This window comes from Melospiza melodia, chromosome 4 (assembly GCF_035770615.1).
Source record: "Melospiza melodia melodia isolate bMelMel2 chromosome 4, bMelMel2.pri, whole genome shotgun sequence".
In the NCBI taxonomy this organism is placed as follows: domain Eukaryota; kingdom Metazoa; phylum Chordata; class Aves; order Passeriformes; family Passerellidae; genus Melospiza; species Melospiza melodia.
In genome coordinates, this window is record NC_086197.1 from 14,288,532 (window position 1) to 14,302,629 (window position 14,098).

The window sequence follows — 14,098 nt, forward strand, 5'->3', positions numbered from 1 at the left end:
TCGTATTTTTGTTATCACTTGAGTGGAAAAAGCTCTGGAGGATGTTTGGGAGAGGTCTAAGACAATAGAGCCTCACTGAGCTTTGGCCTTTGGGCACACTGCTAAGTAACTCTAATTAGTAACAAAAATGAACATATTCCTGGAAAGAAGACAGTGAGGGAGGGGCAGAAAATGTGCAAAGGTAACTGCACAGGGGGGAAAATGCAGTAAACATTAAAGAATCTCAGGATTTGTAAATGAGATGGCAACTGTTGCTATTCACAAAGATTCTTGACACTAACATTTCTGTTCAATTCACTAATTTTTGTGTGATAAACACCAGCCAGTTCACAGCATTTGTATACAAGGTGTGTGGTTTGACTTCACCATGAAAGCAGCTCCTTTTACAAACAAGAACCAGGACTGCATAGCAGGTAAATGGTTAATGCTGAACAACACGCACATGAAACTTCATCAACTCCCTCAGAAAAATTAGGATATTATTCATTATTATGGAGCCCTGTAATTCTAAAGTAAATCATGCCAAGATACTATCTTGCAGGTCTCTAGATCAGATATCATTGCTCAGTAAAAAAAAAGCAAGCTTTCATGCACTTACCTTATCCTCCAGCCGGATCAGTCTGGCTCCTATACTGTAGTATCCTTTGTCTACCCCTTTTTCTAAAGAAAGAAGAATAAAAATGGGACATTCAATAGGTGAAGAATAAATTCAAACTGAATTATATCTCTGGTATTCAAAGTAAAAAGAAAAAAAAAGATGGTAATAGTAGGGTAGCATAAAATACATGAACATAACAAGAATGAATGAGTGAAAGAGAGTGGCTGGAGACAAGGGAATTTTTTGTCAGAATGACAAGATTGAGTTAGTCTAAAGGGCAACTTAGACCTTGGTAGAGGAGTCTGTGGACATGAAGGGGTATAGATGGAGTAACATTGTTTTGTTGTTTAATTATTTCAGTAGTTGGATGGAATGGGCAATGTACCTGGGCCCACCTGCAATTTTGAATATTACTGGCCTGAGCAAGGTAAAATTGCTATCCGTAAATAAATCAGAATAGTTTTCAACTGGGGCTGCAGCTCTAGGAGGCAGCATATCCAGGGGTTCAAGGGCTGGAGTGACAGAGATCCATCCATCCATCCATCCATCCATCCATCCATCCATCCATCCATCCATCCATCCATCCATCCATCCATCCATCCATCCATCCATCCATCTCCTCTCTGCAAAGGAGTGACACTGGGAAAAGCTCTTGCATTCTCATTTTTCCTCCCACATTCCATTGCAAAGGGTGGGATTGGGAGCCAAGAGTGAAAACTGTGGAAAACGGGGTCTATTCTTTCTGCTCACAGGATCTATTGCTAAGGAATGCCAGAGTTTGAGGGTGTTATTGCACAGGGAATGAAGCACAAACCCACACACATTCTGAGTTTTAACATTCACAAGTTAACACCCACAGTTCAATACTGAAATAGCTTACAAGCTGATGTCAATGGAAGCTGGATGTTTTTCTCTACTAAAGTGTATTTCCAATACCTGGAGTAATTACTCCTGGATTTTTTCATGCATTGCTCCATTTTCATGAGTGCTTAAGGTCTGGTTTTTACAGCTATCTAAGTCAATTTTGCTGAGGGCAGGAGCAAGGCTGAGATATGTTGGCAGGTAGGCTGAGATATGAATTTACACTGCACCAGAGTTCACTGTGAGTGCCTGTGTGTGCTCATCACATTCCTGGATTTCTCAGGGAATCATACGTGCTTTACCATTTATATTTGCTATGGGATATGTTTAGTGATCTGTTTGCAGCAAAGTTCACCTCAAGGTAACTTGTGCTGCACACATCACAACCCCAGAGGAAGACCAGTAAAAGCAGTGCTGGCAAGAGCACTTTGGGCTTTCCTTCTCCGCTTTTAAAAGGTCCTGCACCCTTGGCAGCTCTTTGCAGGCTTAGAAAAGAGAAGTGTTTCCCCAGAGAACATGCAGGAGCAAATAAAGTCAGGAAAGAAAATGTGGGGCAGACAATAAGTGACATAGCTTGGCTCATACATGTGTACTATTCATCGTTCACTACCTCAGAATCTTCTTAAAATGTAAGTGGCTGAGGCTCAAGTTTATCTCTGTGTTCATCTCTCCCTAAAATGAAATAATTGGCTCTGCTGTCTACTTTCTAGTTAGTAAATCTGTAAACACATCTTTCAAGGTATATATATCAGAAAAAAAGCATGACTTTTAAGATTTCTAAATTGGGATGTGGTTTGAACAGCAGTGGGCAGAGAGTGTTTTTGTTTAGGTGTAACCCCAAAAAGTCCCCCAAACCTGAAGAAATACTTCAAAAAGATTTTTCTTTTTTTAAATAATAAAATAATAATTTCCTCACCAGCTCTAATTCCATCCTTCAGATAATCACTAAGACATCCCAAACCAAGTTCATAATGTTTCCTATTTTAGTTATTCCTGTGTGGAACAGGAAAGAAAACAGGGAGCAGATAAGCAGTAAGAAGCTGCATTGTGGCATGTGGCACTGCTCTAAGATGTGGAAAATCAGAAGTGGGAGGAATGATGCTGTGGAGGGGGCTGTCTCTGCACCCCTGTGCTGGCACACAGGCTCTGAAAGACACAAAATGCTGTGGTCCTCCCCCATTTCTTATCAGCCTCCATGGGGAACAGCATCCAGCCCTAATTTAAAAGTATTTCTTTCTAATAGAGCCCATCTTTAAGAGCAAATGTGGTGTGTGCACAATTCACCAAACACAGGGGTAAGGAGGGAGGGCACAAATTCAGATAAAGTCGCTCCAGTACATGCGATTTCTATCTCATGTTTTTGTTTCTCTCTTGAATCTTTTCTAGATAGATGATTTCAGACTTCCTACATCATGAGATTGTTTTTACAGAGTTGCAAAGATTGCATGATCAACTATAAATATGAAATTTCTAAAGTTCTCCAGGCTTTACTTTGTAATCCAAAATAACTTCCTTTTAGAATTAATTTTTTACTCTGTGTTGGGCACACTAAAACAGAGATCAGCCAAGCAATCCTGTAACACCTATGGGAAAGGCACAGAGACAAAGGATGAAAGGAAGCATGATTACTTATAACTGGATGAAAATATATATGGGAACATTTTATCTCAGAAATTACAAAAATCAAAAACATCTTGCATCACATGGTTGGTATGATACAAACCCATTATTTCATATACTTAGATTTAAATCTGAGAAAATACTAGTAAATAAGCAATAGGCAGTCTAATTCAGGAGATTGAATAGTTAATACAGATTAATAATAATAACATATATTTATTAATATGGACATTTCTTCCCTGGAAGTCTTTGCCTTCCTGAGTGTTCTACTTTCAAACAACACAATCCTATATTAATTTCCTAACATTTTCACAAAGCTGGCCCACCTATTTTCCTAGTGAAGAACAAGATATGGCTCTTGCAAAAAACCAGAAACAAAACAAAACAAAACAAAACAAAAAAAAAAAAAAAAAAACCACAAAAAACCCCCTAAAAAACCCAACAAAAACCATCAAACACTTTTACTTTTTCTTCACACCAGTTCAAGAGACAATAACTCTTTCCCCTACTGGAAGCACATGATATAAAAGACATAAACTGATATGAACAGGAGGAATGAGCATCCTAATCTTATTTTTTCACACAGTTAGTGTGCTATATCTCATCAGAATATACCAAACTTAAAAGAAAATAATTTTTTTCCTTTGATTAGGGAAAAGTACTTATGAGGACCTTTAGGACAGTAAATGAATTCCAGAGAGATGGTCTGAAAATGGTAAAAGCTGGAAACAACTCTGCTTTATAGAACAAGAGTCCTTCCTTGATTTTTACACAACTAGAGGGGAGCTAATTCAAAAATATTCAATTTTTTCTGAAAGCCATCATCTTCTTTTAAGCAGAAAATGAGGAATTTGACCGGATATTCTGGATTGCTGAAGACACCTCAAACCTTTTGTCCCAGATTGCAAGGCAAGATGAATTCTATTTGCCATCTGTTAGAGGTGTGGCAGCTGTCTTCTGTTATTGGGCAGTTTTCTTTATCTCTTCCACTACCACTCATCCCTCCAGGGGACACCTGCTGATAAGGGGCCATTGAATGTCACTGCATGGCTGATAAGAATTACAGCAACCCATTGTGAGATGCTTTGCCATGAGGGAGGAGTCAAACATTCCTACGTGGATAGAATCTGGAGATTCTGGAACACCAGCACAGCATCTCCACTGGATTCCCAGAGGAACAGCTGCTGCCTCTTCCACTGGATGTTCAGAGGAAGAATACACCCTTCTACAGGATCCCTGCTCCAACAGAACCACACCTGACACTGCAGAAGGACTGCAGCCACAATCCCAGTTGGATTGCTACCAGCACCCTGACCCACAGGGTGTCAGGTCATGTTCTGACTCTGTCAGTGTTGTTTTAGTTGACTGCATTGTTTATTTTATCTTTTTATTTTCTTCCCTAATAAAGAACTGCTGTTTCCTGCTCCCATATCTTTGCTTGAGAGCCCCTAATTTCAAATTTATAACAATTTGGAGAGAGGGGGTTTACATTTTTCCATTTCAGGGGAGGCTTCTGCCTTCCTTAGCAGACACCTGTCTTTCCAAACCAAGACACCTTTGTAAATGGTATCTCAGAAAGCAGAACAGTCCCTCCAGGAGGCATTGCTGCCTTCTCTTCGCTACCTGGGTGTAAATGCAGCCCCCTGGGCCTGAGTTTGCTCTAGCTCTGCCAAAGCTCCATCCAGGGATGATTAGGATGAGCTTATGGCAAGATCTAGATTCTTGGGTTTGTAAACTGTGCATGCTGCTGAAAAAGAAGGTCAGGATTGCCCCTTCACACCCCAAAAATAGCAAATAACAAAGTTGCCTCAGTCATGGCAACTTTTATTTGGAGTCTTTTTTCTTGTCAGCCAGAGCCTTTTGAAGCTGATTGGTAGAAGAAATTTTAAAAAGGTAAGGCATAGTCCTGGATCAGGGACTTGTGATTTCCTTTGGACATCCTAAAAAGGTAAACTGCCAAAATATTTTCACCTCCAGGAGGGGTGGGATAAATCAGTTCTTGCAGAAATATGGGTATTTCTCATTTCAAATATTAATTGACTTAAAAAAGATAAAACTTAAGCTGAGCATATTTTTTATGCTTTAAAAGATACAGTGACCCAATTTCTTTTTAACAGATTGGAAGGAAAAAGTATCAGAAAGCTTAGGTGGCACTTAATGGGGAAAAAATAAAGCAAACAATGGAACTGTCAAAATTTTGCAAGAAAGCCCTTTTCTTCAGGTATTCCCACCCGTGTCATACAGAACCAAGAGGTTCAGATAAACTGCAGTTAAACATCAGCTTTTTGTGTACTTTTCTGAACCCAAACACTGGATCTTTTGTTTTACCTTGGCATTATTCTTCACCTTTGCCCCTGAAAAGCTGTAGTAAGTCTCAAAAATAGCATTCAAAAGCAGTTAACTCCATCATGTGTAGTGAAGGTCAAGAATGACACTCTATTTGTATCACTGTATGTGTCTACTTTGTTGATTCCATAAATTCAATTAATATGCTCTTTCCCTCTACATCAACAGTTTCCATTATGCTTATTATGACAGGAATCTGTTTCATCTGACAAAATTGTGTCCCCTGGAATACTGGGACAGGCCTCCAATGAAACTCAGATATTGTCTTCTGAATACACTCATAAAAGTAGGGTCCAGGTCCTTGGAAGATTGATTCATTATCTTAGTGTTTTTAAATCAACTCCTGCTTGAAAGAGTTTCAAAGAAAGGGAGGAGATGCCAAGACCAAAATAAGCAAAAAGGGAGAATTCTTCCTAATATGCACACATGAAGGTGGAATTAGAATTCTTTGTACAAAATATGGCAGATATTGTAAGTTTAAAGGGATAATTAGGCAAGTTCGTTGAGGACATTTTGGAGACTAAATACCCTGCAATCTTGTCAGGAAACCTCTGATGTGCAATGGGCTGAAAGCTGACAGGAAGGCTGGAGGCTTTTTTTTTTGCATTTCCCAAAGCACCTTGCTCTTGGCCCCATTGGAGTCAGGACTGCTTTGACCCAGCATGGCTTTTATTCTCTTCTCGTATCCTTATCTTGTTTTAACACAGCTTTTAGTGCATTTTTATCTCAGAGAAACTAACTTGAAAAATAACAATAATTGCTTCCAGTAAATTCAGATTCTGGGTCTTTTATGACATCATTCACTTTTGAAAAGTAATAATACTATAGACAGGCTTCAATTGCTTTTATATAATATTATCAAAGTCCACAACAGGGATTTTTCAATAAAAAAACTGATCCAAACCCCACTGAGGTCACTGGAAAGAATCCCGTTCATTTCAACAGGCTTGGAATCAGACCTTAAAATTCTTTGAATGGGAGTATAATAAAACAGGAAAAAAATAAAAGGAGCTGGAAAGAAAAATTCTTTTCATGTTTTTCTCCTTGGCAGTTTAATTTTCTTTGCATTTTCATTTCTTTTTTGCTTGTCATCTGTACAAAAATAACACAGTCTAGGGGAAACACCCATACTGTTAAAAAATGAGGATTTTAGCAATGCCTGGAAAAGTATTATATAAAAAATCCATGTTCAATATAGAATAAGCCATGCATTCTGAGGGAAACTCAGGCATAACCCTTTTTCTAGAGAAGGACAGTAAAAAAAGTCTGTTTTCACCCCAAACAAACAAACAAATACTGCACCCACTTTTCACTGTTCACCACTTGGAAAATCCTGGGAGTAAAGTTGGGTTGGATAACACCCGGAGTAAACTAACTCTAGGTTCAGTTCTGCACACCATTTCTCTGGAACCACTTACCTTATTTTTGGATTTGTGGAGGGTTTAGATAAAATAACTAGATCAAATAACTTCTGGTTTTGGTCTTGCAACCCCCTAACTGAGGTCACCAGCTTCTGCATCCCTAACCACCATTCTACCTCTTCCAGTCAGTTCCGTGGTACCTCAGATTATTTCCAGCACTTTTCCAAAGCCACAGGCCCACCTAAGACCCTCCCAGTGGTTTCTGTGACCCTTTTGACTCAAGATTTGGTGAGACCAAACTTCCTGAACATCTTCAGCTTCTTGAACTTCTCAGAACATAATTCTACGATGAGTTTCTAATTATTCACCTCCTCTCAAACCAGAAACTGCTTGATAAAAAGTGCTTCTAACACTAGTCTTTTAAAGCACAAATTGCAGTTTCAGTTTGGTAATGCTATACTTGAAATAAAATAATACATTCTTGGAGGTAAGGGACGTTTTTCCATAAATTTAGCTTGCACATTTTGGAATGAAATCCCATGCATAAATATTTATAGAAGTATTCAAGCTGACAGATTCTTTTCCTGTGGTCCAAAACCAGCTACAGGGAAAAGGGATTGTACTACTGAGCCTTCTGCAGCAATCAGATGTTGAAAATGTGTTTTGAATGATATTCCTTGTTCTGATAATATTAACCACTGACAACATGCCATGTTTTGGAGGCTCTGCAATTATTTTGCCACACTCAGTTGTGCTCCAAGTCAGTTGTGGATATGGGACATGAGTTCAGGAAGGAAGAAACCTTTTTAAGTGGAATAAACATATATTGTAATCCCACGTCCAGACCAAAAGATTTAGAAGGACTATTTTTGTAGAAGGATTTCCCTCAGGATATTTCCATCTCATCATGTTCTAATATACATTTTAACATTTATTCTTAATTTCCATTTACTCCCCTATCACCTGAATGAAAAGTATTTCTCTTTACACAGGCATTCTAGGGCTTATTAACAGAATTACATTCATGTATGATTGCCTGCATTATAAATCCACATTACTATAGCCAAGGGTATTTTCCCAAAGTTATGAAGATAATAATTTTGCATAAAATGCAGTCACCATACCTGGGAGGAAAAGACCTGGCTTTCCCAAGGATTGATCCAACCTGAGAAGCAAACAGAAAATTACCAGCAGAGCAATTACCAAACAACTTAAACTCCGTTGTTAAGCATGGGAGCACAATTTACATGAGAATTTACAGTAGCTCTAAACCCGAACCAAAACAAGCAAAAACATGAGACTAGCATGACTTTCTGCACACACAGTCAGCAGTTTAGCTCTTTAAAAGTTTTTCCTCCAAAATCAAACCATATTATTATTGCTATTTTCATGAGTACTAATATTTCTCAGACTTTCAAGTTGTAACTAAAACATAGTTCTCCTGTGTCCTATGTAATCTAATAACAAAGACTATACAAACAGAATGACTTCTTAATAACATTTGTAACTGTTCCTAGAGCCTCATGCAGGCGGATTTAATATCTGTATATGTTGACACAGTAGATTCCATTCAATAGGATTTTTTTTTTCATTTAATTTAGAGGGCCAGGGGAGTTCATTCTGGTGTCCCAGTCCACAGCATTAATTTGTAAAGAGAAAAGCACTTTGTGCTGAAACAGAAGAGAATAGTTTTGTGGCAAAATATTTCAGCTGCAAACCCCAAACTTGGAGAAAGCATGTGCATGGAGGAATGTGGACAGGGAAAAGTTCCAGATAGTGCAGCACAAGCGAAACAGATTTCTTTCAGTTGTGGAGAACCACAGAGTGGAAACAGAAAGGTAAATCATTATTTGAAAAGTTTTCCTTTTCTAAGAAGAGGACAGAAAAGCTTGGATCACACTATAAACTTCACAGCATGCACCTTCATTTCTTTTAATTCCACTTGGAGAAAAAGGAGAGGAGAATAAAGGGTAATTGTAAACTTGGTTATAAAAAGGGTTAAAAATGGCTCCAAGTTAAATCCTCCAGATATTGTGCTCCCTGTTGTGCTTGCAATTTTGGACAATTACTGTTCATTAAGAACACATCTCTCCTAAAGCCAGCTGGCACTGGAGGAATCAGATATTTCATGAGGTAGACAGGGCCTACCTCCTTTGAAGTTCCTTTATGCGAACCATCATGTTGAGGTGTCCTTGGGAGTACTGCTCAATCACGTCACGGACGTCGTACGGCTTCCGAGCTTGCTGGGAAAGGAGGCAGGCAGCAAGTTGAAAGGTGAGCATTGGCCAAACTGGATTTCTCTTTCAGACAGACTTCATTCTATTTTTTATCTGCCCATTTGCCTGCCATTTTGCAGCAGTTGTTGTAATGAATAAAAAAAAAACCCTGCAGCCGTTGTGGGAGTGAATATTTGTTGTGGAGACAGAGCCAAATGATTCCCATTACTGTCAGTTAGAGTCATGTCTTCATGTTACTCCATACTGAGCAAAATATTAGCCCTTCACAGTGTATTTGGGAAACACAAACCCAGGATGGATAATTTATCTGGGACTCCCATGTGCAGTATCTCCTGGCTCATTCCAAAGCCATGTGTTAATCATAATGTCAGGGGACTGAACCCCAGGGATTGGCCCAAGTCAGAGCACTTGGACCCAGAATCAAACATCTCTGAAGAGCAGAGATGTCTGGTGACAGAAATATTGCTGCTTGAGGAACAGGGAAGACAGATGCTCTGCATAAGTCAGGAGACTGCCACACGTGGGTTTTGTTTGACATCCTTTGTCTTTCATGATACCTTTGAGATCAGGGAAAAAAGGTGCAATTAAAATAAAAGAAGGCAGATAAAAAATTGCAAGAGAGTGAAAACACTTCCACCTGCCCAGCTATATTCCCATCCTAATGAGAATCAAGGTGCTTCTGCCAAGCTTTGGTTTCTTGCTGCAACTACTGTGGCCAATTTTCAAAACAAGTCTGGAGAATTTGCAGAAAGTGATGTGGTTATAAGCAGTGCAGCACAGTGAAATTTTAGCAAGCAAAATCAACGTGTGTGGGGAGGTATCAATGCAAATCATGGCCTGTTGGAAAGACCAGCATTTTGAGAACCCTTATGGGAAATGTGGGGCAAAATGTCTCCCTTTTTGGCTCTGACTCAAGAAAAGAAGGTGGGGAGGAAAAAAGCAAAGGTAAACTGCAAATCTAGTAATTGAAAATTACTGAAAACAGCTCATTAGTCATCTTGTTGTCTGTTTGCACTCTGTCACAGCCTCAGCCAGAGCCATTAGCATGCCCCACTGCACACATGCATTGAACACCTACAGTATGTGCTGGAGTCATGCTTGGAAGGCTGCCACACAATCCTAGAATTTTCAAATGAAAGCATGGAACTGGAATGGAAACAAATCCTGTGAAGTGAATGAAGAAGCAAGAGTTCTTCGTGACAAAATTCCTTCCCTGCACACAGTATATATCTGCACCAATACTTTCAGAAGAGTTGTGGCTTTGAAGGTGTGTGTGTGTGTGTGTGTGTGTGTGTATTTGAGTGCATTTGGGAGCAGAGGCTTTGTGGGGGAGAGAGGTTTCAACTTTCAGCTTATCGTTCGGTTTTTGGTCGGGTTTTTTTCTCCCCCTTCCCCAGCTCCACATTTTGCAGACGCTGACACATCACTATTTCTGGCCAGAAAAGCAGCCTATTGTCTTCACCCCGAGAAGCAATGCCAGTATCACTCTTTAGATGGACTAGGAGGGGGTGCCTGGAGAGCATTTTGGCTAAATCCCGTGTCCTTTCCTTTGGACACTCTCTATTTAAACACCGAGCATGGCGCAGAGCCTGGATGTGCCGGGGAGCTTTTCCCTCCCCTCTCCCCAACGAGCTACTATGTGCATAATTAATTCTACTCTTTCCCAGTGAAATTTCTTTTCCCCCTCAAAAGAAGTCCTCTGACAGTTATCCCTTTTACCAAACCATCAGCTCCTACAGTTGCAAAGTGCTGCAATCTGCCTGAGTCCTCTCTGAAGCTGAGTAAAAAAGTCCCTCCAGCTTTTACCACTTTCCACTCTTCTTTTTCCACAAAGATTTAGATCTGGGCATCTTATGTCCTGCCAAACTTTGGCACAATCCCCTGTCATGTTTTTATTAGGAAATGCTAGAATGATACAACTGAAGCCAGGGCTTCCACAGAAGTGTAATAAATGCAGCACTTGAACAACTCCTTTGACTTTCATTCTGTTCATAATCCCAAATCCTGGCCATTTCAGCTCAGTATTCCGCATTCAGCATGCAAAACTAAATAATACTACCCAGCTTTGAACTTCCAAAATCTAATTAGAATGGGGAGTTCTATAAACTCTATTTCATGGCCCCAAGAAAGGAAGAAACAAAAAATTATTCCTTCTTCTTCTTCTACCCTGTCACTGACTCACAGAATTCTCTCCATAAATTGATGAAATTCAGTTTTTAAGGTTTGGCATGACTGCCACTAGCTGACAGCTCCAGAACATTAGGTCTCTAGTGGTTTGAAATATCCTAATTTTTATCCTAATTCATTTAGAAACTGATTTTATTTTACAGAACTAGTGTCCCTATTTTCTTCTTCCTTTTTAAATTTTTTTTTTAATTTCCCATAGTGTTTATCTCTCTGGTATATTTATAATATAATCCTGCTCTCCTGTTTTCTGCTAGTTTAACAAACTGACTTTTCCTAGTCTTATTTGAAAAGATAGGGTTATCTGAAGATACATGTCCGCATGGGATTAGGAAATATATAAAATGTTCTATCTGCCCTAATTTAGAGTCTTTTGAATGCTGGGATCTTATCTCAGGCTTCTATACTCTATACTTCTATGCATTTAAGTGCTCAGCTCTAATCAAACTTCCCTGAAATGTAGGGGTTTTTTTGATTTATTTTCTTAAAACCTCTTCAAAAGGATTATGAAAGGCCATTAACTTGCAGCGCATCCTCTTGAACAAAAAAAAGCATGAACCTTGAGATGGAAATAACGAAGGCTTTGAAAATCAGTCCAGAAGTTAATTTTTCATTTCCATGGCATTTCCAGCCCATGGATGATGAGAATGATGATATCAGGATCACGTCCCAAATAAGGTTTATCATAAAAAGTCTCACTAAACAGGCAAAATGAAACAGTATTTTCAATGTAGCACATTCAGTTTGAGCACTTTGTAACCCAATTCAGAAAATTAACTGAGCGCTTCATAAAGACAGCAAATTTCCAGAGAGCAGATGCTCCCCAATTTTATAAAATATGGCCTATGAGGTCCCTTTCTGGGAAATACATTTGGAAACGTGAGTCACACCTGGGAAAGCAACTTTGCACCCACAGTACTCATCAGTGAACCCTATTGATCTGTCAGCCATACACAGCATGGAATTGAACATTCCCTAATTGATCAGATGATTGATAACATTCTTGTTATGATCAGCATCTTTGCAGACACCCTGACAGAGGTTTTTTCACCCCAACACCAGTGTTTTTCTTCACTTCTGCTAGTGGATGGGTAAGTATTGGTCAGTACAGTTAAACAAGCAGAAGCCCAAAAACCAAGTGCAGTAAAAAATGACTAGTAAAAATAATGATGCTGACTCCTCAAAGTCAGGAGTTTGTAGCATACTACTTCCATGGATCACTGATATTAAAAAATCCACAAAAGGTGTGAGCCCAAGAATCTCAAAAACACCTTTGACTTGTTACAGCCACCTTCACCAAGCCAAGTCCCCTCTGAGAGCGCCTTCAATGTCCCACGAGCTCACGAGATGCACTTGGGATCAATCCTGCTGCTTACCTGAAATTTCCTTCTGGCCACAAAATACTGCATCCTCCTGATGACTTTCACAGCTGTTCTGTGTGCTTCAGTCAGTCTGCCAAGGAACACAAACACAGACAGACATCAGCTGGGGGGGCAGGAGGGAGGAAAAATGTCTCAATGGAAGATGTTGACTCCGAGCACCGAAATGTACAACTGTGTTTTATCTTTACAATGCAAAACTGCAGTGTAGCAAGCTGTGAGTGTGTGGATGCTTTGTTCTGCTGCTTTGCCTTCCTGCAAATTGTGGTTCTAAGTATTCAAAACTGATAAGTGAGACAATGAAAGCAGGTGTACAAAGATAATACATGTGGAAGGGATTAGACAGGATTACTGTCAATGCACACAACTGGCATCAGTTTCAAGAATATTAAATGTTTTTAGAACCATGAATGCTTTCCTTATTTTGCATTTACTGAGTGTTTGCCCATGAGCTCTATTGCACGGAAATTAAGTCCTTCAAAAAGTACTTTGAAGGAAAGAAAAATCAGTGTCCTAAAAAAAAAAAAGCAAATAAAAATGAATACAACACATTACAACACATCCTCTCAGCACATTGTGTGTGTCTGTACTGGTATCCAAACACAGAATGAGACATTTTATAACTCAGCTGTATCACTTCACCTAGAGGATCCTGCATTTGCAGAACATTAATTGTGCCACTTGGCAGGCAATTAATTACCACACCTCTTCTTTATGGTGAATTTTGGCAGGGTAGAGAGGAAGCAGGAACATGCTAATTATAAGAATGAGTATTTTCTTGAAGGACTGACTCCTTCCCCATGAACTCCTTTATTCATTCAAAATAAGTGAACTAAAGAAAATTTTCTTTCCAAGGAAGTTGAATTGTTGGGAAATTTATGTTTTATATGGATATCATCCTTGACATGTGATGATAATCCCAGGAAAGCTTTCCAGCAAGAATCTCCTGAAAACACAATCTGCTGCCTCTTCCCAGTGTGTCTGGCTGGGGAAAAGGAAGTATTGGCTTGACCACCTACTTGGGTGCCACAGTTTAGAGACAGTCTTTAAAAAGTGGAAAGGTTACAGTGGATTATTTCAAATTGAAGGAAATAAACAAGCAGGGACTGTGTTGTAAGAATTAGCATACTAATTCATTTTTATAATTATTCTTTGGGGAAAACAGTGCTTATCCTAGAATATGCTGAGCTGGAAGGGACCCATCAGGATCATTGAGTCCAACTCCTGGTACCCCAATAATCCCACACTGTGCCTAAGAGCTTCTGATTGGGTGAAGATGCCATAGCCACAGGCTTTTAAAATAAGCTTTCAGTAGCTTTTGCTTGCTCTTTTCACTTCAAGTCCCAGAATATCATTACATAAATGCATAAACAGCTGTCTGTCCTGCCTATATGCCCATATTTCATTTATCTGTGTATATCATGCAGATCACAAAAATACACTCACACATGCAAACACACAGGAGACAAAGCAGGGTGAGCATGACTGAAGAGCTACCTTTGTTGTGCACCA

The 14,098-nt window shown here is 39.3% G+C and overlaps 1 protein-coding gene across 1 annotated transcript in view; it reads right to left on the reverse strand.

The window, feature by feature from the left end:
- Positions 1-14,098, reverse strand: part of LOC134417124 (potassium voltage-gated channel subfamily KQT member 1-like) — a 336,325-nt gene that overhangs the window by 174,685 nt on the left and 147,542 nt on the right. Inside the window, exons 2-5 of the mRNA XM_063153975.1 lie at positions 12,584-12,659; positions 8,935-9,029; positions 7,911-7,951; positions 599-660 (exon numbers count right to left, since the gene is read on the reverse strand). Of these exons, the coding sequence (XP_063010045.1) occupies positions 599-660; positions 7,911-7,951; positions 8,935-9,029; positions 12,584-12,616 (231 nt within the window). The 5' untranslated portion in view covers positions 12,617-12,659. The remainder of the gene's footprint in view (positions 1-598; positions 661-7,910; positions 7,952-8,934; positions 9,030-12,583; positions 12,660-14,098) is intronic.